We start from the raw sequence: 26,418 nt of genomic DNA, 5'->3' as shown, positions 1-26,418 counted from the left end.
GGCAGGGAGGCTGCCAGGGTGTAGGATGTCCGTCCCCACTCCCATCCCAGGGTGCGGGGCGTCTGTCCCAACTCACATTTCCAGTGAAACCCCGGGCTCAGCCCTTGTGGGTGAGGATCACAGTCTGCCCGTCAGGCCTGGAGTTCTTCAGACCCAGAGTTGTGGGCCTTGAAGGCCAGTGTCCTGGAAGGGAGGCAGGTATGAGCCTGCAAGTGTGCTTGTCCAGCCATGGTATGGACATGTGTCTCTGGGCATGTAAATGTGAACCAGTGTGAGCAGGCTCCGTCTGCATGCTGAGTGTGCACGTGGGAGCCTGTGGCTGTGCCGTGGCAACGTGCCATTCTCTGAGCCGGCGAATGGCAGTGTGTTGGGAGGTCTGAGAAGGCAGCTGCATCCGTGCCTCTGGGAGGATTCGGTTCTCCCCCAGCTTGCTGAGGCTCTGCCTGATGGTCTGACACGAGGCACAGCTGCTGCAGCTGCAGATGGACAAAAGGGCTTCCCAGAGGTGGACCCCAGGCCTCCCCACTCTCCCTGTGGCTGGCTGCACTGCATGCTGGGAGTGTAGTTCTTGCAGCTTCCGGGCCTAATCTGATGCCAGAGAATTTCCTGCCTGAGGAAGCACCAGGCATTGGTTTTGGAGGCAAACTCAAACATTCTCTTTGACCTCAAACCTCCAGATCCTAGATCCAGACTGTAAGCCCTAACACGTCACTGTACCTCAGATCTATCCAAAGCCCCCAGCACCAGCCTACCCACCTCAGAGAACCAGGACCCCAAAGGCATGCAGAGCCCCCACTTCCCCACTGTCCTGACCAGGGAGGGACCCCAGAAGAGAAGCTACAACCCTTCGGGAATAGGGACAAGCTGCTCCCTTTGTAAGAGGATGTGAGGGAGGCTGGCTGGGCCCCTGCCAGCAAACATAAATGACCCCGCGGCCTGGCTCTTCTCTCTTCTCCCAGCTGCGGCCCTTGCAGCTCTGCTCCTGGCACAGAGACAGGAGCTACTGGCTGAGTGTAACAGCTGGAGAGGTGGAGGGGGAGGGGAGGACGCGCCACTCCACCCCAGACAGCCCCTTCTGCTTGCAAATGAGTTAGGTCCCCACGCTTCTCTTCTCTCCCTCGCTCAGTATCCTCACTCAAAAGTCTTTGATGCTGGAAGGTCATCCCAGCCATTCTGCTGCTGCTACACAGGCCCAGCCCTAAAGTAGCCAAAATAACTAGGGTTCTATTTGATCCCAAAAGATCCCCAGGAAAGAGTAAACCTCCTTAGAACTTGGGGAAAAAAGTTGGCCAGGTGCGGTGGCTCACACCTGTAATCCCAGCACTTCGGGAGGCCACGGTGGGCAGATCACTTGAGATCAGGAGTTCGAGACCAGCTTGGCCAACATTGTGAAGCCCCGTCTCTACAAAATATTAGCCGGGTGTGGCAGTGCATTCCTGTAGTCCCAGCTACTCAGGAGACTGAGGCACAAGAATTGCTTGAGTCTGGGAGGCAGAGGTTGAAGTGAGCCGAGATCGCTCTACTGCACTCCAGCCCAGGCGATGGAACGAGACTGTCTCAAAAAAAAAAAAAAAAAAAAAAAAAGAAGATGAAAAGGACTTAGGAAACAAAATTAAGCAGAAGTCCTGGACGAGAAAAAAACCTAGTATAATCTAGTATAATCTGGTCCCAAGCCACCACACCACTCCTCCTGTCACCCACTCCAGAGAAACAAGGTCCTAGTGCGCCCTGTGCAGGTTTATCTGAGTCTCTCCTGAATACTTGCTCCACCTAGAACAAGGCTCATCTCTAAGACATAATCTTGCCATTGTAGAATTCATTCTGTCGTTCAACAAATATTTCTTGAACACCGGCCACGTGACAGGCAATCTAGGTGCTTGGTATAAATCCATGAGCAAAACAGACAAGAAGTCCCTATCCTGATGGAGCTTATGTTTTTGCATAGGAGGAAAGACAATAGATAAAATACATTTTTAAAAAATATGTAGCCTGGGCGCGGTGGCTCACGCCTGTAATCCCAGCACTTTGGGAGGCTGAGGCGGGTAGATCATCTGAGGTCAGGAGTTTGAGAGCAGCCTGGCCAACATGGTGAAACCCCGTCTCTACTAAAAATACAAACATTAGCCAGGTGTGTGGCACGTGCCTGTCATCCCAGCTACTCAGGAGGCTGAGACAGGAGAATCGCTTGAACCCGGGAGGCGGAGGTTGCAGTGAGCCAAGATGGCGCCACTGCACTCCAGCCTGGGCGACAGAGTGAGACTCCGTCTCAAAAAAAAAAAAAAAAAAGTAGTAATTTTGAAGGTGAAATTGAGGAGGAAAAAAAAAGAGCAGGATAAGGGGATCCCAAGTGCTGTGGACCACACAGGTGGAATGGGCTTATGAGCTGCAGTTTTAAATAGGGTAGTTGGGGAAGGTCTTGATGAGAAGGGGCTGTTTGAGCTGCGTCCCAAAGGAGGTAAAGGAGAGAACCTGGGGCCCCTGGGGAAGTGGCTTCCCGGGGGCAGAGCAGCCTGTGCAGTGTGTGCCAGGAGTGGGGCAAGCCTGCAGGAAAGCAGGAACAGATGACTTCAGAGGTGGGGCGGGGCGTAGGGCACGCAGAGCATGTTAAGGCTCTAGGGAGACTCATGGGAGGGCTCTGAGCAGATGTGACTTATGCTTTAACAGGATTTGTCTGGCTGCTGTGTGGAAAACAGTCCACAGAGGGAAAGGGTGGAATCAGGAAAGCAGTTAGGCAGCCATTGCAGTCAATAATCCAGATGAGAGATGAGGGTATCTTGGATCAGGGTGGTAGTGATGGAGATGGTGAGAAGAGGTCAGGTGCAAGGTGCATTTTTTTTTTTTTTTGAGATGGAGTCTTGCACTGTTGCCCAGGCGGGAGTGCAATGGCACAAACTGGGCTTACTGCAACCTCCACCTCCCAGGCTCAAACAATTCTCCTGCCTCAGCCTCCCAAGTAGCTGGGATTACAGGCACCCATCACTACACCCGGCTAATTTTTGTATTTTTGTAGAGACGAGGTTTCACCATGTTGGTCAGGCTAGTCTTGAACTCCTGACCTTAGGTGATCCATCCACCTAGTCCTCCCAAAGTGCTGGAATTACAGGCATGAGCCACTGTGCCCAGCCTGCATTTTCAATTATAACTTACAAACTACTTGGGATACCAGTCATTCTTGTGAAACAGATAAGACCGTACACTCTACCATACTGCAATGATGTGACTTGAGAGGTCCAGAAAATTCAAACTAATTGAGGAAAATGTAGGAGAGCTTTATTTTTTATTGGGTCTCTGCTGTTGAAGAAAGCACAAAAGTAACAATAGTGAACTTATAAACTACTGCAACACACTGAAATGAGTCAATCCCAAATGATCATGAGGCTGCCACTTCCTCAAACCCTGTCCTCATTCCTGCAGAAGAGAAGAACTTTACCCATTTGAAAACTGGCAGAAGGACCACAGGCAGGCATGGTAAATTCTAATTTGCATTTATTTGCAATTTATACAGGCTTTACTATGTTATGTCAGTATGTGATTAATGGAATGACCTTAGCAATTGTTGCAACCAGAATGAGAGGTGCAGACCATTACTACATACAAATTCGAAAGAGAAAAAGATCATGGTAAACTGGAGAAGAGAAGGCTTCTGAAGAAGGGGCTGGAGAAGTGCAATAGGCAGGGAGCAAGGATGAGGAAAGGCATTCCTGGCGGGGCAGACTGCATGTATAAAGGCTTGTAGTAAGGAATCAACTTGGATAACAAGGACAGCAAGGAAGGTGAGTTGACCAAACCCAAGGTAAGGTTCCATGATGGAAGCTTTGAAGGCCAGACTGCACAGCCCAACAGGCAGCTGGGGAGCCATTGCTGATCTTTGAGAAAGGGAGTGGTTGTGTCTACACAGTGAAGATTAACCTGGTGACTGTGGGTGGGGTGACTCAAGGCAGGCAGAGGCAAAACAAAAGTGGGAGATTTAGGAATTGACCACGGCAGTAAAACCTGGCATAAGTTGCATGGTGGTGGCAGTGGAGACGGCGAGTTGTGTCGAATGGAGAGGGTTTGGAAGGAAAACGGCAAACCGGGTTGGTACAGATGGGTTTTGAAGTGGTGCTGAGAATTGCAAACGAGGATGTGCTAGAGGTCAGTTTTCTAATGTGTCTGCCCAGATGTCAGTGATGTGAGACTGTCTTGGAGGCAGGAGGTATGGGGTTCATGCTCCAGTATGTTGGGAAACATGGCATTTGACGTGTCCCTCTAATAGTTCACAGTGTGCATGAGAAGGTAACAGGCTCTGATGCTTTGTCTAAGCCAACATTTCGACCCCTGTATTTTTGCTGACCCTTTGAGCCAATGGTTTGAGGTTCCATGGGCCACAGTTCGGGAGATGCTATGGAGATACAGTCCCAGAATTGGGCGAGAACTATGTACCCTAAATAATTTGGAGAGCCAGCAGGATAAGGGTGACTCCAGAAGCTGATACTAGTCTGTCACTAGGAAAGAAAGCAGAGAGTCAGGGCTGAGGGTCCCAGGACAAAGCATCCAGCGAGACAGCTGGAGCAGAGAGAAGGAGCAACACAGCCGGAGATAGCACTCAGAGAGGAAAGCCGAGGACCACGGAATCTTGTATTGGAAGGAAAGGGACATGTTTCAGAAAAATGGCAGCTCCCTCCATCTGGATGCTTCCTTAGCCTCCTGGCCTCTCCAAGTCCGGCCTCCTCCAAGAAGCCTTCTCTAATGCCAAGACACGCCACCTTGTTCCCCTGCACCCTGCACTTCCCTGCCACTTCCCTTAACATCTGCACGTGCTGTCTCTGAGTGTCCTTTGCTTCCCCGGCAAGGCTGTGAGTTTCTCGTCTCCCATGACTAGCAGGATAGATGCTCAATATGTTTGCTGATTGGAGGGATGGTTGAAGAGAGGAAGGCAGGTGTAGACAGGAGAGATCATTCAGATCTGAGTGAGAACTGAGGAGGGGCAGGCAGGCTGAGTACGGAGGAGGCTAGGTTCTTCCCAGCTGCCTCTGGGGTACCCCTGGTGGAGGCTGCTCCCACCTCGTGGGGAGCAGTTGTGGGACCCTTTTGAGAGCGGTAAACAGATGGGACCTGGTGAGCAGGGAGACGCTTGAGGTTCCAGGGAGGCTGCTGCAGAGACAGGCGGTCAGGACAAAGATCCCATTAATATGTACTGGGCAGCTGCTGGCTTACCTGCACCAAGGATGGTGGTGGCAGGTGGGGAGTGGGGTCCTCCATGGCGGTGTTCCTTTGCCAGCGCTCACATGTACAGGAGCCCCTGGGCGGTCCCAGCTCAGCCGCGTGACCTTGGATGAGTGAGTGGCCTCCCTTCCTTGGGCCCTGTGTTTTCGTCAGCCCTTCCAGCCCAAATTCCTGGAAGGCCTTTCCTCTTTCCTAGAATCTCCACCCTGCTGCAGCCTGCCGAGTGGGACAGCACCCCACACATGCCCCGGGAGGAGCATGATTCCCATGGAGTGAGAGATACTGAATCAGAGAGTGAGCAGGCAGCAGTATACCGGCAAACTGGCCCTTTACGTGGGCCTGGAGCGAGGAGGGCCTGAGCGGCTGAGGTCAGCCTTCTGGGCTTGCCCTAGACCCGCAGCCTAGTGCCTCTGACTGAGGCCAGCTGTGGTCTCCGGTGCCACCCTGTGGTGGTGCCAGGAACCGTTTCCCTTAGCCTCACCTCAGGGCCTCTTTGGCCTGTGGCATGGCCCTGGTTTCAACCACCTTCCCAGGCCCTGTAAGGCAAGGGAAGGGGCAGCGTTGCCCAAATAACAGTACTGTGGCCCGGCCCCACTGGCACAGAAAGCCACCCATCCAGCCTTCTCTCCCGTCCCACTTGCTTCCTTTCTCTTCTTTTCACCTTTCCTGCCTCCTTGTTTCGGCTGTGTCCACTGAGCATACAGATTTGCCCATTCACCTTCATCATGTCAGCACAGGCGTGCGGGCCCTCCCGGCATGTGCTACCTGAGTGACAGGCTTGCTATGATGGCAAGGGTGTGTGCCTGTGCATGTGCCCACTTGCGTGTACTCGACATTGCCACACACGCACGTGCTTTCACCCCCATTTCTGCCGTCCTTCGCTGTGCTCGTGCCCTGCCATACTGGTGTCTTACACTTATAACCCAGGCTGGCAGCACTACCAGGCCCCCACCTTGCCCTGCAGGCCCAGACCACAGCCAAGAACCACAGCCCTGGTTTCTGGCACCTTGGCAGCTGATTGGCACTCACGGGGTATCTCCTGAGCCAGTGCCTGGGAACCTGTTTTCCCTGTGCCCTGCAGGCAGACAAAATCAGGTGCAGAACACCTAGGTGGCTCCTGGTTCTGGGTCTTGGAAGCCAAGGCGATGGGGTTGGGACACAGTGACTGCCAGGTGTCTGGCAGAGGGGTATCGGTGACATTTGCACACGTTCTATGTGCAGGAAAAGCAACGTTGCATTATTGCTGGGTGACCTCAGGCAAGTTATTTAACCTCTGCAAGCCTCTGCTCCTCGGATATCCAATGAGAATGAATGGCATACCTCCTCAGGGTTGTGGCAGGGAATGGCATCGAGTGGACAGTGTGCTGAAGCTGGCAGTGGCACATGTGTCTCACTGCACCATGAATGGGGATTCAGCTGGGTCAGCACCACACCAAGGACAGTGGGGATGGAAGGCCCTGGTGCTGTGGGTACTGCCTTCTGCCTCTCCTCTTGCCTGTCTCACTCCAGCTACCAACGCTGCGGCATGTTAGGGCTCTAGGAAGGGTGGGGTGCTGCGGGGCCTCAAACTGGAGCTGCTCAAACCTGGGGTGCAGACAGCCTGTCCTTCCTGGCCTCTCCTTTCCCTGTCCCCCGCCTCCCTCCCACCCCTTCGACACCCCAGGAGCACACGCTGATGCTGTCCCCTCCATCTCTTTTCCTCACCCAGAATTCCCCTACACCCCGTCTCCTCCCGAACATGGGCGGCGCGCCGGGCCGGTGCCCACGGCCATCATTGGGGGCGTGGCGGGGAGCGTCCTGCTGGTGTTGATTGTGGTCGGCGGGATCGTGGTCGCCCTGCGGCGGCGCCGGCACACCTTCAAGGGTGACTACAGCACCAAGAAGCACGTGTATGGCAACGGCTACAGCAAGGCAGGCATCCCTCAGCACCACCCGCCCATGGCGCAGAACCTGCAGTACCCCGACGACTCGGACGACGAGAAGAAGGCTGGCCCGCTGGGTGGAAGCAGCTATGAGGAGGAGGAAGAGGAGGAGGGCGGTGGAGGGGGCGAGCGCAAGGTGGGCGGCCCCCACCCCAAATATGACGAGGACGCCAAGCGGCCCTATTTCACCGTGGATGAGGCCGAGGCCCGTCAGGACGGCTACGGGGACCGGACTCTGGGCTACCAGTACGACCCTGAGCAGCTGGACTTGGCTGAGAACATGGTTTCTCAGAATGACGGGTCTTTCATTTCCAAGAAGGAGTGGTACGTGTAGCCCCCCTTCCAGAGCCTCTGTCTGTGCCCGCTCCTCCCCAGGCCCTCCCCGCACGCCCCCCACCTCCCACTCCAGGAGCTAAATAGAGACTTGCCCAGCTGCCCAAAACCAGCCCCGAACTCCTGGGGGGCCAGGGGAGCCCAGGGCAGCCACGACTTGGCTTTGTGTTTTATTTCCTCCCTCTCCTCCGCCCTTCCCCATGGTGTTGTGTTCGACTGTGGCTTTAGTGTTACTGTATCTTCCCTTTACGGGCCCCACCCACGGGCCCCACCCGCCTGCCCTCTGTGTAGGGAGCCCTGTTCTCGTCTTGTGTACCTGGGCATCCCTCCAGGGTTTGGGGAACCAGCCTCCCCCGCCCCCCAACACTGGAATTTGTTTGTGTTTCTTCACTGGGGGTGGAGGGCTCAGGGGGCTCTAAGAGGGAAAAGCCCCCCACACCCCCAGATGCTGCTCCTCCTCCCGGGGAGAGGGAACCCAACACCCAGCAGTGAAAGCCGATGCATCCGGGAGTTTGGACCTTGGGTCTGGACAGCGGGTGTACCCAAAAGGTAGGGGGAGGGGTGCGGCTTCTCCCCAGTTCCCAGGGAGTCTTGTTTGTGAAGCGGGGCCTTGGGCAGTGTTTTCCTGCTGAGGGTGGTTTTGCATTTTTTTTCCTCATTGGCCCACAGAGAGTGGAGTTGGCCTAGCTCTGATGCGTTCCGTCTTTATCCCCAATGTGCCCCCTCCATTAGGGGCTCCAGATGGGCTCTGGCCCACACTTGCTCCTGCCTCTGCTGACACATGCACACACACACACACACACACACACACACACACACATGCACACACTGCTCCTCTCTGCCTGCTCTCCCCTGGGGTCCCATGCCCTGCCCCATCCTGACACTGCCCAAGGCCCACCCATCTATTTCCACCTGGTTCCCCCTTTAAGCTGAGAATGGGGGCAGCCTATAGAAGCTTCCAGAGACAGCTGAGACTGGGCCCTCAGTGCCTCCACCCTAGGATCTCAGGCCCACCCCAAACTGCTTCTTACAGCATGGAGGTTTCTCTGATTTCTCCCTTATCTAGCAACACTTGGTTCTGTTGGCTAGTCAGGGCTGGGATCCCAGGGGGAACCACCTGCAGGAGTCAGAAGTGAAGCAACGTCCACACGGAGGGCAGTGGAGAAGGAAGCCCACATGGCAGAAGCTCTGCAAACAGTCTGAGGGACTGAGGAGTCCATAGGATGCCTCACACACAAAGGCCATTGTCAAAGCCTGGGGCCTGGCAGAAAGTGAGGGGGGTGGGGCCGCTAGGCCACCTCCTGCGCAGCCATACCCTGGTCCCCATTCTGGGATGAGGGGAGGGCCTGGGAAAAGCCCTCCCTTTGAGTGCAGATTCCCTTTTTGAATGGGACATTGAGTTCCTATCAGCCACCCCAGACTGGGTCTTCCCATGTATGTAATGGAGGAAGACCCCTCCCAGCCCTCTCTCAGTCCCCCAGCTCGAAGTGCCTCAGTTCCTCCATCTGCTCCCAGATTCCCCGGCACTCTAGACTTTAGACAGGCATGCCCATGGGAAGGACCCTGGGATGGAGAGGCAGGCTTCGTGGCCCTTCATGCCTGCCCACTGGGATCCCAGTTAACTCACCCCAGGGTGTCAGGGGCTCTGCAGGATGGCAAGTGTTGGGGAGGAGGGAGGCAGACCACTCTGTGCCCCACGGGCACTGACCCACCCTGCCATAGGCTTCCTAAGGGAGCCCCCCCAGTCCCTCCCCTCCCCTCCCTGGTGCTGCTATTGAACCCCCAGCCAGCTCCATTTCTGCCCTGGCAACCCTGGGCCCAGCAGGTGGGCCATCGTTGTCTGGCCCTCACTGCCCTGGCCCCAGCCCAGGCTGCCCAGTAGCCACGTAGCAGAAGTCTGAAGCCATGCCAGCCCTGGTGCGGCTCTCCCCTCTTCACATTTGGAGTACTGGATGGGGCGAAGTTAGGGGAGAAAATTATGGGGTCTTTCCAGCCACAGGGCAGAGGGAGGTGGAGGAGCTGGGCTGCTTCTCCCTGCAGTATTAGTGTCCCCCAGGGCAGGGGACCTTTTCCACATTATATCACTGCCCCATCCCACCTTACACCACTCTGGCCCCTCTGCTTGGTCCCCTTTTCCCCCAGGCAAGAGGCAATCCCAGGGGCCTGCCTGATAGAGGCATTTCCTGTCCCTGTCTCCTCCTGCATCTCCTTTATCCTGCACTGCCACACCCTATTCCCCATTCTGTGATGGACTTTGAAGGCCCCAAGCCCAGCCAAAGCACTGAGTTCCCCCTTAAGACACCTCCACACCCTCCCTACAAGCAAAGCACAAATTTTGGGGTCCATGTAGCATGGGCCATGTAGGAGGCTCCTGACTTGCCAGGGGCCCAGCCTCAGCATACCCACCGAGCAGCTGCCAGCCTGGGCTGAGCGTGGGCATGAGGCAGGGGTCAGCACTTGGGCCTAGGGATGTGAGGTTTTCTGTGCACCAAGTTTGTGGGAAGGTGGGCACTGCTGCTGGACCCACAGACACAGTCAGCTGGCAAAAGGGAGGTCTACCCCAGCAGAGAGATGAGGACGTTTGGCTTCTCCTTCATGCCCACAGCATGAGCTGAGCTTCTGCTTTGCTGGAAATGAAATAAACTTGGTATTAATTGTGCCAAGGCCTCCCCAGTTGTCATCTTGCCTCTTGTTGCCCTCCCTGTCCTTGCCCCCGCCCCACACCCACGCCCCTGTTTCCTTACAGATTTTGATATTGTCCTAATGTGTAACAACCATCCAAGTCCCCTTTTATCAGAAGGGTCTGAAAAGCAGCAGCATAGAGTAGGTGAACACAGGCCTGCAAGTGCGACCACCTCGGACCTAGCACATGTGCCCACAGAGGACACACTCACACCTCCAACATACCCACGCACAGGTGTGTGTACACACACGTGCACACGCATGCGTGCACAGCCAGATGGCCACTCAGCACAGATGTGGCAGAGGGAATGGTCTGATCCTGCTGAAAGCCCTTAAGGAGAAAAAAAGATTGGTGCCTGGGCTATAAGAGAGCCTCATAGGGGCCCTGTTTCCTGGGCATGTGCCCCTCTGCCAGCCAACCCCCACGTGCCCAAGTCACTGGTGCAATAACTTTACTGCCTTTGTCAGAGCAGAGAAATTGGGAATTGTGTTAGGTGGGTGTAGGCAGCTCTGCTGAGCCAAGCAGACACGGGTGTCCCCTCCTCTGGGAGGAGGGGAGTGCTCCCAGGCCTCGGGTCCAGACAGAGACCGCCAAAGCCTGACTGCCAACAGAAACCCTCTCCTAGTGAGGGGCAGGTGGGGGCACCCCAGGTCCCCACACCCACAGGGAGGCTTCACACACCGCCTAGTGCCGGGGATGCCAGGAGGCAGGCCCCTCTGCTGCGGCCCAGGTGGTGAGGGTGCCCAGGCCTCTGCTGCTGCCACCGCTGCCAACACTGCCCAGCTTGCAAGGCCAGGAGGAGCCCCTGTCCCACTTGGTGCTGCTGCTCTTCTGACCCCTGCTGTGAGGAATGGGATTCTTGGTCGAAAAAAATTGGTTTTCCTTTTTTGTATAAATGAAAAGAATCCAGGAGAAGCTGCCACCCTCCCCTCCAAGCGTGATGCGCTACCTTGCTTCGGCGTCTTGTCGCCCTTTCCGCCTTTGGTCCGGGGACAGCCCAGCAGATCCTCCTGGTTCTGACCTGGGGGTGTTTGCATCACCCCCTTTTACTTGTATTAAAAAAAAATGATGGGTTGAAAATGTATTGAGGAAAAAAAATGTACTTTTTTATAAATAAAGTGTTTAAAACAAACTGGTTTGCATCCCATCACTGCCCTGTTCTATGGCAGTGGGGACGGGGAAGGGGTGGAGCTGGACGGGGTGGTGCAGAGGGATGGTGAGGGGAAGGGACCTCCACCCCGTGCCCAGGTTCCAGGGTTCCAGAGGAGCAGGGGCCCTGAGGGAGACTGCTCACAGGCTGCCCCAGAACCATCTTCCATGCAAGCGAGAAGACTGTGGACTTTGACGGCAGCATCGTAGACGGAGGGGTGGGCGTCCACAGGCAGAGGAAGGCCTTTAAGAAAGTAAGGCCTAAGAGGGCGGGGGGTGCACACAGCAGAGAGGGAGAGCCCTGCACCGGCTGGCGCCTTCCTGGGGGTATGGGTGCCTCCTGCCCCCGACTCCAGTTCCCCTGTTACCCACTCCTGCTGTCCTGTTCCTGCCATGTCCCCTCCTGTGGCTGTTTGGAGACGAAAACCAGCAGTGTCACACCTGCTGTGTTAGCTCCCTGTGGATGGAGAAGAGCTGAGAGCTTTATCCTTTCATCTTCTATTTCGAAGATACTGCCCAGCCCCAGCCCCTGCAAGCTCTCCCTGTGACCCACCCCTCCTGTGTCCCCCATTTCTCTCCAGGGGGCTGGTTGTTTGGAGAGAAGGTCTTCTTGTTCCTTGGTTACCTCCCCACTCTCCCCACCAGCACCATCTGCTTCCCATCTCCTGGGCTGGAATGCAGGACAAATTGATCCTGGGGGTGGAAGTGGCAGGGGCTTCAGAGACTGCCCCCTCCCAGCCATCCCTCCGTCACCCCCCGCACCCAGTAGCATCTCCTTTCACTGAAATCCATACCAACGACTCCTGGGAAAGGGAGGGGGTAGGAATGATAGAGCCAAGATGGCTGCTTAGCAGAAAACCCTCCTGCCCGTTGTGGGCAAGGTCACATCCTCCACACCCAGGACTGGGGCTGGACAGGCAGAAGTAGGCGTGCAGAAGGAGAAGCCAGCAGCTGTTGGCAGCTGGCTGAGCCTCCTCTGGAAGGCCAAACCCAGCATCCTAGAAGGGGCTGTGTTTAGATGTTGATATTCGAATGAGATGCAAATTGGTTGTTTAAGCGGTCACTTCCTCAGTTTTCCAGGCTGTCCGTTTAAGTTAATTTTTAATTTGTGCAGGCAATAAATGCTTAATTACATTATTAATATATTGGAAGACAGCAGTGGACAGAACGTCCTAATTGGCATTTAACTAGAGTGTTCTGGCAAATTAGCCAAGACTCTCCAGCAGCGGAAGGAGGGCAAGTCGATTAGTCTCAGGCACAACCCCTCTGGACAGAGCTTTGGGCTGGAGAAGCCAGACTCAGTCCCTTCCCCAGGCCTCGGTGCCAGGATGTCCCCTTACAGACATCCTGGCCCAAAGGATACTGGGAGTCCAGGGCCATACTCTTAGTCTTCTAGTCCAGTTGGGCCTTGGAAGAACTTTCTGCTAGGCTGTGGCTCCTTCTGCCCAAACCACAACCCTTGCCTCCATCCCTCCAACACCACCCTCAGCAGAGCAGAGGACCAAAGGCCCGGAAGCAGCACCTGTCTGAGTGTCTAAGGTCCCCCTGGGATGTGTCCACCATATCCCTATCTTGGCTGGTGGGCCCAGGACTAAGCTCCTCTCTGGAGACCGTAGAGGCCTTTCTCTCCATTCCCCTATCCTACCCACTCCTGGTTGCAGACGGTTAAGGAGATAAACTTGATGAATTCAGGAATTCACTTATTCATTTACAACACGTTTTTGGCCACTCTGGGACCGCAATCCTGTGACAGCCACACCCAGCATCCCAGCTCTAAAGAATTCAGAACCCTGGGTATCCCTGATTCCAAAATGGCCAGTGCCATCCTTGCCACAGGCTGTCGCAGACTTGTGTGTAAAGTGCTGGGGTAGCACAGGACAGGAGTGGGTCATTGTGTTTGGGAGGGTCTGGAGTGACATTTCACCTGGACCTTGAAGGATGTGTAGGAGTTCTCCAGACAGAGATCTGTTAAGAGTATTTCTGGCAGCCTTGAGAATTTACCATCTTACATTAGTTGTTCTAAAAGAGATCATCTACTCCAACACACTCATTCTGCACATGGAGAACTAAAATCTAGAGAGGAAACTATGATTTGGCCCAAGTGTGTGCCAAATATGCTCAAGGGCACAGCCACATCCCAAGAGCAGCAGGAGGGGAGGAACCCAGGGGAAGGGATGGCACCAGCCTGACTCCTGGGAGGATGCTAGATCTAGTACAAGCTTCTGTTCCCTCACAAAGCAGCAAGAACCCCCAGTGGGATATAAACTGAGTTTGCAGGATCCCTATTGGTGTTAAGTGGAGCTGTCAGAGTCAGATGGGCTCATCAGGGAAGACTTCCTGGAAAAGGTTCTATCTGACATGGTTTGAAGAATGAGTAGGACATGGATTGGGTGAGAAAGTTGGAGGAGGAAAGCCCTCTGAACGCTCTAGGGGAGCTCCAGCTAGACCTGCTTCTGAAACCGGCACTCTGTACCAGTGCCCACAGCTGGAGGCTCTGCCCCCACATCCTCCAGACACCATGCAGAGCAGCACCATGCAGAGCAGTCCTTGGGTTCTACCCAGATGTTGGCTTCTTGGACCCCAGATCCTATTTTCTCCCCTGGTTTACAGGCTTGATGGCAGAGCCAGACCAAGTCTCTCTCTATGGGGGACTGCGTTTCCACTCCGCATCCCCCAAACAACTCCCAGATGAGGCGCTGCAGGCAATGTCCTCACCCCAGCCTCCCCTCTGCCAACCATGCCTCCCACAGCACACACATAGCACACACAGACACTCCAGGAGCTGGGGCCTCATCTAATCTGGCCCTTCTGGCAACTTGGCATCCAAGCTCATCTTGAGCTCCATGGAGAAAAGCACAGGGCTGGCTGCCTGGCTTGAGACCCAGCTGTAGGGCATCAATCATCAACATACATCACAGGCCCCATTGAGCGCAGAGAACTTGACTCAGGCTACACTCCAGAATCATCTGGGGATTTTTAAAAATCAGGCCTCGCCCCACGCCAATAGGGTCAGAGCCTCTGGGATTGGGATTGGGGCCTAGACAGACTTTTTTTTTTTTTTTTGAAATGGGGTCTTGGTTTGTCACCCAGGCTGCAGTACAGTGGCACAATTACGGCTCACTGCAGCCTCGACCTCCTGGGCTCAAGCAATCCTCTTGCCTCAGCCTCCCAAATAGGCTACAGGCACTTGCCACCATGCCCAGCTAGTCTTATTTTTATTATTATAATTATTGTTATTATGTAGAGACAGGGGTCTCCCTATGTTACCCAGGCTAGTCTCAAACTCCTGGCCTCAAGCAATCCTCCCAAAGTGCTGGGATTATAGGCGTGAGCCACTGTGCCTGGTAACAGGCTTTTTTTTTTTTTTTTTAGACAGAGTCTTGCTCTATCACCAGGCTGGAGTGCAGCGGTGGGATCTCATCTCACTGCAACCTCCGACTCCTTGGTTCAAGTGATTCTCCTGCCTCAGACTCCCCAGTAGCTGGGACTACAAGCATGCGCCACCACACCCAGCTAATTTTTGTATTTTTAGTAGAGACAGGGTTTCACCATGTTTCATCCATGTTGGCCAGGATGGTCTCCATCTCCTGACCTTGTGATCCACCGCTTCGGCCTCCCAAAGTGCTGGGATTACAGGCGTGATCCACTGCGCCCAGCCCTAACAGGCATATTTTTAATAAGCTACCCAGGAGATTCGAATGGATAGCCAGCGTGGAGGCAGAGGCCGCCCCAGGTGTCAGTCCTGAGGAAGAGGTGGGTCTTGAGATAGGAAAATGGGACTGAAGGGGTGGGGAGTTGGGTGATTCCGTGAATTAGCACACATAGGGTTTGAGTGCTGAATAATGCTATTTACTGTTGTCATCATTAGTTGTCATCCATCACTTTCATGTTCATCATTATCGTCACCTGTGAGACTTGGGATCCCAGATGACTGTAATGGAGGTCACCACCTGAGGCAAGTAGGGGGCAGAATGGAGCCACACCCATAATCCTCATGAAGCAGGTTTTTGGGATTTAGATCACCTATGGGCGCTTGGTCCCTGGGCATCTTCCAGAAGGGGAAGAGGGATTATGAAAGAGCCCAGGCAGGAGGTCCCATAGGCCCTCTCTGAATGGAGCTCCTTGCTCCATGATGCTGTCAACCTAGGAGAAGTGAATGTGCTTTATGAAGGAAGGTGACGGTTCCCCTATATCCCTTTTAGGCAGATGAGGGAGGACCCTCTGAGAGAGGCGGAAGGGGAGGGTAGCAGGGCCTGTGCTCTTAAGAGTCCTCCGCTCTCTGCCTGAGGACGGGCCGAAGGTCCCTAACAAAGGCCTCTTCTATTCCACAGTGAGTAAAGACCTCCTTGGGGATGACTGAACCAGAGACCAGCTGGCCAGGGTTCCCCAGCCTGATATCCTGCTCATGCCCACCATTCCCCTCAGTAGCCAGCTCCTTTTCATTTTGCAACACTCCTGGGACCCTCATCCCTGAGAGCCCCTATGGCTTCCAGGGCAAAAAGGGATAGCAAGTAACAGAACGGCACAAGCTGCCTTCCAACGTAGGCTGGCAGCCCCTTGAGGGCTGGGATCTTGTCTTTTTCTTTTTTAATGTGATGCTTCACAAATTTGCATGTCATCTTTGCACAAGGCCATGCTAATTGTCTCTGTATCGTTCTAATTTTAATACATGTGCTGCCAAAGCAAGCATTGGGATCATGGCTTACTCATCCCCAGTACCCAGCCCAGAGCGAGCACAGAGTGGGTGCTCAACAGAGGCTGAACCAAATTGAACTGATCAAAATGAGAGTCAAAAGAGGCCTTTTAGCTGGGCATGGTGGCTCCTACCTGTAATCCCAACCCTTTGGGGACCTGAGGTGGGAGGATCGCTTAAGGCCAGGAGTTTGAAACTAGCCTGAGTGACACAGCAAGACTTGCATCTCTACAAAGAATTAAAAAATTAGCCAGGTGTGGCGCACACCTGTGGTCCCAGCTGCTTAGGAGGCTGAGGTGGGAGGATTGCTTGAGCCCAGAAGTTGGAGGCTGCAGTGAGCTCTAATTGTACCATTGCACCCCAGGATAAGCGACAGAGTGAGATCTTGTGCTTAAAATAAATAAATCAAAATAAAAGAGACCTTTCAGGTGGTGAAGCCCAACCTTCCCCAAGACAGGGGTTTCCCTCCAAATGTGCCCAGCCTCTGGTGCTGGGCAAGTCATTGCCTCTCAAAGTAAGCCCTGATGCCACAGGGCTACCCTTCTATGCGGACAAAATTTCCCTCCCCTAAGCTTCACCCGTTGGTCATCTAGATATTTCCCTGGGAAGCTACACAGAATAACTCCATCTAACCTTCTTGGGATAGTCCTTCAAATACCGGAAGACGGCTACTCCCCACCAAACCGCTTTTTCAGATATTTAAACCTATGCTATCATCATCAGGCCACTTAGCAACACAGCTGTTAGGAGCCTGGGCTTCAGAGTCAGGCAAACCTGGGTTCAAGTCTTGACTCCATTGATCAGTAGCTGTGGGAAAGCATTGTCACAATGGCCAGCTCAGAGCAAGCCCTCACACCAACATCAAACAACCCCAGTTACCTACGGACCCGTCACAGTGTGTCCGTGTGTGTTCACCGACTACCACAAATGGACCCCTCTGGTGTAAAATGTTTTTTCTTTTATTTTTAGTGTGGGATTTTTGATAGTGGGAGAGGCCATACCTATGTGGAGTTAGGGAGTCTATTTCCCGTAGACTGTCTGTACCTTCTACTCAATCTTACTGTGAGCCTAAAATTGCTCTTTAAAAAAAAAGTCTGTTACCCAGGCATGGTGGCTCACGCCTGTAATCCCAGCACTTTGGGAGGCCGAGGTGGGTGGATCACCTGCAGTCGGGAGTTCGAGACCAGCCTGGCCAACATGGTGAAACCCCCATCTCTACTAAAAATACAAAAAATTAGCTGAGTGTGGTGGTGGGTGCCTGTAATCCCAGTTACTCAGGAAGCTGAGGCAGGAGAATCACTTGATCCTGGGAGGCAGAGGTTGCAGTGGATCGAGGTCGCACCATTGCACTCCAGCCTTGGCAACAAGAGTGAAACTTAATCTCAAAAAAAAAATTTAAAAAAAAAAATTAAGTATATTTTTTTAAAAAGTCCCTGGGCCGGGCGCAGTGGCTCACACCTGTAATCCCAGCACTTTGGTAGGCCAAGGTGGGCAGATCATAAGGTCAGGAGTTTGAGACCAGCCTGGCCAACATTGTAAAACCCGGTCTCTACTAAAAATACAAAAAATTAGCCGTGCGTGGTGGCGGGCGCCTGTAGTCCCAGCTACTCAGGGGGCTGAGGCAGGAGAATTGCTTGAACTGGGGAGGCGGAGCTTGCAGTGAGCCGAGATTATGCCACTGCACTCTAGGCTAGGTGATTGAGCAAGATTCCGTCTCAAAAAAAATAAAAAAGGTGTTCCTGAAGAAACATACACACACACACACACACACACACACACACACATTGCCATCTCCTTCCCATTCTGAGGGCCAAGTATTAAATACTGGTCCCTGGAACTGGTCTGACCAGCAGGGGATAGGGGTGGAGAGGTGAGGAATTGTCTGTGTGTCCTCCCTGAACCTGGCCTACCCCCTCTTACACACTGGGCACAGCCAACCCATCTAACCTTAAGAGGTTGGCATGGGACACAGAGGGGCTCAATCCTGGTGGTTAAACTTCTGGGGCAGGAGGGGGTTGGGTGGGTGGGTGGATGGATGGATGGATGGATGGATGGATGGATGGATGGATGGATGGATGGATATTTGGATGGGCAAGTAAACCTTTGAGTTGTTTTCATGTGTGCCACCTCTAAGCAGATCTTCTTAACTCTGTACTTGGGCTGCCTATTTACTCCCCAAATGCAATTTTCATGCATCTCTGCAATGTTTTATCTTGGTGATGAGGGACAGCATTTCAGCCTGTGGCATTCCTTTTGGATGCTGATTCCATCAGTTCAGTCCACAGCAGACATTTATAGAAAACCTGGTGAAAGGAAAGAGACAGGGCCTTAGAGTCAAACTGACCTTGATTAATCCCTGGTTCCACCACCTATCAGCTCTGCAAAACTTCGGCAAGGTGCCTGCCTTCCCTGAATTTTATTTCTCAATCTATGTGAGTAGACTACTGGGTTGTATAAAGATAGTTCATATATGGAGTAAGGTATTTGTAAAGCAGGTAATAGGGATACTTGCCACCGATGGCTGTAAGGATGAAAGGAGAATTGACTCCTTGTAAAAGCACTCAGCAGAACCCCTAGAACAGACTGAGTGCTCAGCTGCACTAAACTAGCATAGTATCCTTGCTTACTGTTATTTTCACTACTGTGTATCTGCCCTAAGCGGGGAAACAGAACTTGTCATGGAAACAACATCAAGTAGTAAGACACTTGCCAAGTTCCAGGTGGGATCCCAGCTCTGTGCCTTCCTGGCTACGTCGTGAGCACCACTCCCTTATTTTCTCTCTGATTTACATCATTTCGCACCATGACCCACCAGCCTGTGGAGGGGCAGCACAGGTCTGGAGGAATCGGGATGTGCCCCTCAGGGCAGGGTTGGGTTGGGATCCCCGCACTGGGCCACCCTCCTGCAGGGGGCATGAGGCCAGCTGCAGGAACGTGAGGCCACATTCACCCCAGAGCAAAGGCTTCCAGTGCCTTCTACAGTTTCATCCACAGAAATGCCCCAGGAGCCGCCTGACATGGGAAGCGAGAGGATAGGTCTCAACAGTGATCATTTTTACTTACCATGATCCTGTGTAAGGTTTTGGTACTTTGTTATTTTTCATTTTCAAGCTTTTTTATTGAGGAATACAGTAACAATAGTAAAGCACGCGGTAACAACAGTAAAGCACGCAGATCTTAGGGGTTCAGCTCCATTTGTACACACCCATGTCACCACCCCCGGATCAAGACTGTGAGTCATTCATGCTCCCTCCCAGGCATGACCCCCATTCTGGAACTTCACAGAAATGGAGTCATATCTAGTCTATTCTATACATAGAATAGAATCGAGTATACTATTTTTGCAGCTTTCACTCAACATGATGTCTGTAAGCCTCACCCATGAGGTCTGTTGTCCATTGCTGTGTATTATTATCCCAAAGTGTGAAAAGGCCACAGTGTGCCTCTCTCTTCTACCATCAGTGGGGATGTGAGCGATCTCCAGTTTGGGACAATTATGAATAAAGTTGTTACAAACATTCTTGTACGTAACTTTGGGGCCCATCATCCTCATTTCTGCTGGGAGTGGAACTAGGGTTAGTAGACACAGTCAGTGTTCCAGAGTGACTGTGCCAATGTCGCTCCCACCAACAGCATATGAGAGTTCCCATGGCTCTGCTTCTCGCCCACTCTTGGTGCCATCCATCCTTTTAGTTTTTAGTCTTTCTGGCAAGGGCATAGTGGTAAGTCATTATGATTTAATTTGCATTTCCCTATGACTAAGGATGTTGAGCACTTTTTCATATGACTATCAGAGATGTAGGATTTTGAAAGGTTCCAAGGCTTTTAAAACAGAGTGTTTGAAGGCCCCTGGAGCTCAACAGGAAGGGTTGGTGTGTATCTAGTCAGCCAGGCTGGGGCCTTCTAGGAGAGATCCCTGTTCTGGTGGCTTAGGAGGCACTGGAGAGGCTGGGACAGGATGGGTAGAGCCAGAGAAGGAGGGGGAGGAGATGTGCTCTGGAGGAATCCCAGAGGAACAGGAAGGACAAGCCAGCCATCAGGAAACAGGAGTCCTGAGGCACAACAGAGTGACTGGCATGAGGCCTCGAGGTGTCATGTGACCACACTGGGTGGGGTTCACTGGAAAACCTTCCTCTGGTCCCCACAATTGATCCTAAGCAATGGAAACTTCCTGGGGGGTTCATGACAAGAAGGACAGGGGACAGTAAGTCACACCAAATGAGATTTTCCTTGTTGACTATAATGGGTTGGAAGAAAAGGGCAGGTGGTCAGGGCTGGATGGCAGCTGACGGGAGGGAGGTAATATGCTGGCTAGAGGCCTGGACTAGGAGACAGGGGACTGGGCTCTGCAACCAGCTCTGCTACTTCTCACCAGGTGACCTTGAGCAAGGCCTTGCCTCTCTGATTCCATGACCCCTCTCTGCATATGGAACAAAGAGCCTGGGCAATGGAAGATGGGAGCCTGGCGGCCCCTCCCAAGTTGCTCCTGAAGACAAAGCAGCAGGGCTCGGTAGCAGGTCCGCCCCAGAGCTCTTAGACAGCCCTGACAGTGATGAATCACCACACCCCACTCCATCTCCCTGATCTACTGCAATTGATCCTGAGCCCAGGTGCCTGGGGTGATAGTGGCCAAGGGCAGCTTCCAGAGAAGTCTGGTGGGCAGCAGCTGCAGTGGGAGTGGGGGGATTGGGGTGGGCATGGTCTCATCCCTCACTGTGAGAGTGACCCACTCTGCCTTCCCTGCAGAGAAGAGAAGGAGCTGCCCTTCTAACAAAATAAACAATCCAAGCCCCCATGAGAGGGGAACAGAGAAGGGGCTCCAGGGAAAACCATGGTAGGAGCAGGCTCCCCCTGTCTCCTCCGACAGCCCACTTAAGGAGTGTGGGGTGGTAAGGACAGACCCCCCCCTAAGAAAGATTGCGGCTGTCTGTCTCCAGGATTTCCTCCACAGAAGTATCTGTTCACCCTAGGAAGATCTGCGGGCTTGATCAATGAAAACTGTAGGTCTCTCACATGATACTTTTTCTGAAGACACACCCAAGCCCCAGTGGGAATTAGAGCCCCCAGCTGGCTGGTGCTGGCCTTCCTGCAGGCTCTGGGATAAGGATAGTACCCAAAGTCCCCTGATTGGGAAGCTTCTCCCTCTGAAACCCTCTACCTCCTCTCGTTTTCTGCTGTCACCTCCCAGAGGTCAAATTCTCCTTTCCAAAGCCTGGGCTCATGGGTGTCCTATTCCATGCCCTATTCTTTTGTCCCTGTAATTCAACTCATGCAAACCCCAAGCAAGAGGTCTAACTACCTATCCAAGAATTACAGACCATTGGAATCAGATGGAACCTCAAAGATCATTCTCCCCAACTCTCAAATGGGGAAATTGAGTCCCAGGAGCCTAACAACAGTAAGAATTCTTTACATTTACATGATGTTTGGAAATTACAAAGTGACTCAAGATATTTTAAACACAAATAAGACTTACAATATCACTCCCTAAGTGCCAGGCACTGTTCAACATACTTTGTAACACTGAATCCTCACCTCCATCCCCAGAGGTAGGTATTATCACTATTGCTATCACCCCCAACACAGGGACATGAAGACGTGGACAGTTTCCCAAAGTCCCCAAAGCCATTGAGGAGCTGGGCTTTACACCTAGGCAGTGTGGCCCCAGAAGCCGTGTCTCTAACCACTCTGTGACTCTACCCTCTGCCCGCTGCCATAGAAACTGTGACAGGCAGAGCCATACATGCCCTGGCATCAGGGCAGGAGGACGCCCAGGAGAGGGAGACTGCACCAGCCTAACTCCACAGGGGATCCCGGGCCCCATACAAGTTTTTGTACACCCATGAATCAGCAAATGCCCCAGGTGGGGTGAAACCTGAGCTCGTGGGAACCGTGTTTGGTATCAAATGGCATCATCAGAGGCAGGCCGGGCTCGTGAGGAAAGAGTTCCTGGAAAAGATGCTATGGAAGAGGATTTTGTAGAACAGAAGTGATCTGGAGAAGTTGTAGAATACACAGTACTGGGAAGGAGTACAGACCTCCATGCAGGTGTCGCCAGGAGTAACTAGAATAGACCAGGCCCCTCAACCTGCAGGAAGGGGACCTCGGCGCCGTGATCCTCATCACCCAGGGGAGGTGACCAAGGGGCAGGTCTGCCCAAGCCTATTTAGCTGATGATTCACCTGAGGCCCAGGGAGGTTCAGTGCCTTGCCCAAGGCGACACGGCGGGGTGAGCAGTAGACTCAGAACTTGGACCCAGGCCTTCTGACTCCAAGCCAAATGCTCTTTACACTGTCCCGAACTGCCCCTTAGAAAGAAACAAAGTGCCACCATGGCTCACAGTTTTCCTTTGGCTTGTATCTTACTAAATGCATTGAGCATCCACAGTCCTGCTTGAGTTAGTGCTCTGGGATCTCAAAGCACAGCCTAGACACACACAAATGCTGGTCGGTGGGCCCAGTCTTGGAGTCATGCAGGCCTGGGTTCAATCAAGTCTGTCTCTTAGTGATTTGGGGAAAATAGTATAAGATGGAGACCACAATGCCTGAGACTCCCAGGGCTGCAGTGAGGGGCAAGCAAGATGCGATGCCCACTGCCTGTGCACAGAATTACGGTGTCCACACCACCCTACCCAGCCCACAGCCATCCCCAATCCCAGTCAGATCCAACTATTCCCCAAGAAGGACCTGGAGGGCTGCTGTCCCCATTTCTTTTCTTGAGGTTGTTTTGCCCTGACGTGAAGCTTCCCATGGTGCTGCTCATGGATCTTGCCAGAACTAAACTGCCCCACTCCCCACCACATCCATAAATATGTTCCGGTCTTGAAGTTCCCCAGATTCCTTGAGTCTTCAGTCACCCCAGCGTATTGGAGCTCATCCTCTCCCCGAACGCGTCAAAATACACACGCACTCTTCTAACCAGAACTCCGCCTGAGGAGGGTGGATTTGTGCCTTCCACCTTGGCCAGGCCAGGAGAAACTCCACGGGGTTCAACTTTATTTTAACAGAAGCATTTACATATCTAAATCCCCTCTCATTTTAATTACTTCAGACCATGCTGAAGTTATCTCAATATATACTCGATTTGGGGGATTTTCCACAAGGACCTGAGGCCACAGCATGGGGTCCTGGGAGGACAGAGGGCCACCTGCTTAGATGGTCAGACAGCTCAACCATCAACCTCCATCACTCCAGGAAGACAGGAGGCCCCTCAGCTTCTGGCCTTTTGCTTTGGGAATTCTAAGCTTTTCAGGTCCCCTCCTCCATCCATTCCCTCCTGGGTGTCGGGGTCTGTCTTGCTAATGTGATCATGGGAGGGTGATGCTTCCACTCCCCCTGCTGATGGCTCATTAACTCCAGAATCACCTCTGCCTACCCTCTAAGTGCCCAGCAAAGGTGGACCTACCTGGAAGAAGAGGGTAAACAGACGAGCAAGAGGCAAGTTGATGGGGGTGAACTCTCCATGCCAGACTGAGTAAGAAAAGAAACGTGGGTTTCCCTGAAGTTGGAGCACCACTGCCCCAGCAAGGCTCAGAATCCAAGTGAAAAGCCCAGCAAGCTTACACTCCCCTTATGTGACTTTGGAAAAGCCACTTTGCTCTTGTGCCTCAGTTTTCTCATCTGTAAAATGGTTCTATCAACCCATGTTCCGCATGTTTTCTAGGATAAGCAAATACATGAGAATGCAGGTGAAAACCCTTTATAAACCATGAACTTCTGTGCCAGCGTAAAGGATTATCACTATGCAATGACCTTTCAAGGTCATTTCCCACCAAAGGGACCCCAAGGCCCAGCTAGAATACCCTCAGTGGCCAGAACTTCACTTCCTCCTGAGTAGCCCAAACTCTGCCGGCGGGGCTGACCTTGACAGATTTCTAGCGAGTCTGCGGCTGGATGATCAATTATATCAAGAGAAGAAATAGGTGCTCCAGAAACTGCCATTCCTGTTTTCCTTATTTTCCTGATAACATTCCTCTTTTTGAAATTTTTTTTTTTATTTTTGGAGATGGAGTCTCACCCTGTCACCCAGGCTGGACTGCAGTGGCACAGTCCTGGCTCACTGCAACCTCCACCTCCCGGGTTCAAGCAATTAGCCTGTCTCAGCCTCCCAAGTAGCTGGGACTACAGGCCCACTTTGCCACACCTGACTATTTTTTTTTTTTGTATTTTTAGTAGAGACGGGGTTTCACTGTGTTGCCCAGGTGTGTTTTGAACTCCTGAGCTCAGGCAATCCACCCACCTCAGCCTCCCAAAGTGCTAGAATTACAGGCATGAGCCACCGCGCCTGGCCTTTTTTTCTTTTTTCTCTTTTTCTTTCTCATTTTTGAGATGGAGTCTTACTCTGTCGCCAGGCTAGAGTGCAGTGGCACAATCTTGGCTCACTGCAACCTCCGCCTCCTGGGTTCAAGCGATTCTCCTGCCTCAGCGTCCTGAGTAGCTGGGACTACAGGCACACACCACCATGCCTAGCTAATTTTTTTGTATTTTTAGTCGAGACGGGGTTTCACCATGTTGGCCGGGATGGTCTCGATCTCTTGCCCTCGTGATCCACCCGCCTCTGCCTCCCAAAGTACTGGGATTGCAGGCATGAGCCACCATGCCTGGCAACATTCCTCTTAAACAAATACTCATCTTGTCCCAGGTGAAATAAGGTGGAAGAACACCTTGTCCCCGTTGGCAGTGACTGTCGTAGCAAGAAGCTCAAGCTGGCAGGATAGGGTGGCCAGTTGGGGGGGGTTTGGGGATTGTTGAGGACCCCCAAGAGCCAAATCCTGTTGAGATGGAGAGCAAGGGAAGAGCCTGAAAGAGCTGGATGTGTGGCCCCTCCCCAGGCCACCCCTCAAACCATCCAGGGAGGTCCTGTCTTGGTGGGGCAAGTGGGTGGGTGAGGGTCTCCTTGAGCACCCAAGACTGGGAGAGAGTGATGAGTCCCCAAAACAGGGAGCAGGGGGGGTTGGGGGACAGGCTGTTTCTGAGACCTGGGGCAGTATGTATGTTGGGGTGGGAAGAGGGGCAGTTAGGCTGCTATTCCCTCCTCTCACCAGCCCAAATACAGGTTCCCTCTTCCTCTCCACCCAGCTCCAGACTATGCCTTATGGGTGGAGCCTGCTTTTGTTTTTTTGTTTTTTTGAGACAGAGTTTCACTCTTGTCACCCAGGCGGGAGTACAGTGGCACGATCTCGGCTCACCACAACCTCTGCCTCCCAGGTTCAAGGATTCTCTTGTCTCAGCCTCCCAAGCAGCTGGGATTACAGGCCCACCCCACCGTGTCCAGCTAATTTTTGTATTTTTAGTAGAGATGGGGCTTCACCATGTTGGCCAGGCTGGTCTCAAACTCCTGACCTCAAGTGATCCACCTGTCGTGGTCTCCCAAAGTGCTAGGATTACAGGCATGAGCCACCATGCCCAGCCTGGAGCCTGCTTTTGAATCCAGCACTGCAGCCCAGCTCCCAGGTGCCCAGGGATTGTCTCCATGGGCGCTGAACTCGCATCTTTCTGACTCTGCACACAGTGCCAGTGAGGCAGGGGTCCAACTTAACTATTCTAGTGCTGTTGCCACCCACGCCCTCCTGCCCCAGTCTCAGACCCAAGCCCCAGGAAGGGAGGCCAGGAGTGTCGGAGTCCTGCCAGCCTAGATGAGAGGAGGCTCCCTCAGCGCCACCTAGACCCACTGGAATTCCCACCCTCGGGGAAAATGGAAGCCTCCTGGGTGTGGGGAGTCCCTGTGCAGTGGCCAGCAGCTGAGGGAGGGAAGGTGGCTGGAGAGACCTGACAAAGACCCCAGATACTCCCACGGCCCTCCCTACACAGGCAGCTTCCTGGGCTCTACCCCAGGGGTTTCATTGGCTGGGACCCTGGAACATGGCTGTTTTTAAAGCTCTCCGGGGGACAATGACCCCAAACCAGTGATGTTTGGTTTCTGCAGAAACAGTCTCAGGCCCTGTGCTCTGCCCAGCTGTCCCGCTGGGTGCTGGACAGTGGCTCCAGGAAGTCTCAGCCATGGTGGGTGATGAAGGAGGATCCTGCTGGTGCTGGAAGAGTCTGGTGCTCATCTTCATACAGCTGGCCCAGCACCACCGCCACCACCACCACCATCACATCACCATCATTATCACCACCACACCACTACCATCAATCACACCACCACCATCATCACCACCACCATCATCACCACCACCACTGTCATCACCATCATCACCACCACCATCACCACCACCATCATCACCACCACCACCATCACCACCACCGCCATCATCACCACCACCATCACCACCACCATCATCACCACCACCACTGTCATCACCATCATCACCACCACCACCACCACCACCACCATCACCACCACCACCATCACCACCACCGCCATCATCACCACCACCATCACCACCACCATCATCACCACCACCACTGTCATCACCATCATCACCACCACCA

General features: G+C 53.2%; 1 protein-coding gene and 1 non-coding gene across 3 annotated transcripts in view; one reads left to right on the top strand and one right to left on the bottom strand.

The window, feature by feature from the left end:
* The window catches only part of NECTIN1 (nectin cell adhesion molecule 1), a 93,742-nt gene that overhangs the window by 56,488 nt on the left and 10,836 nt on the right, over positions 1 to 26,418 (top strand). The window contains exon 6 of one of the 2 annotated variants that reach the window (XM_025357836.1): positions 6,914 to 7,605. The exons of the other annotated variant lie outside the window; for it this stretch is intronic. Coding sequence (XP_025213621.1) covers positions 6,914 to 7,461 — 548 coding nt within the window. The 3' untranslated portion in view covers positions 7,462 to 7,605. Of the gene's footprint in view, positions 1 to 6,913; positions 7,606 to 26,418 lie in introns of those variants that run through there. 2 annotated transcript variants of the gene reach the window in all.
* LOC112607442 lies at positions 15,877 to 15,978 on the bottom strand. The gene has a single exon (XR_003115792.1). It is a non-coding gene; the product is annotated as a U6 spliceosomal RNA (small nuclear RNA).

The sequence above is a fragment of the Theropithecus gelada genome, chromosome 14 (assembly GCF_003255815.1).
Source record: "Theropithecus gelada isolate Dixy chromosome 14, Tgel_1.0, whole genome shotgun sequence".
NCBI classification, from domain to species: Eukaryota; Metazoa; Chordata; class Mammalia; order Primates; family Cercopithecidae; genus Theropithecus; species Theropithecus gelada.
This window is presented reverse-complemented; position numbering and strand designations above follow the sequence as displayed.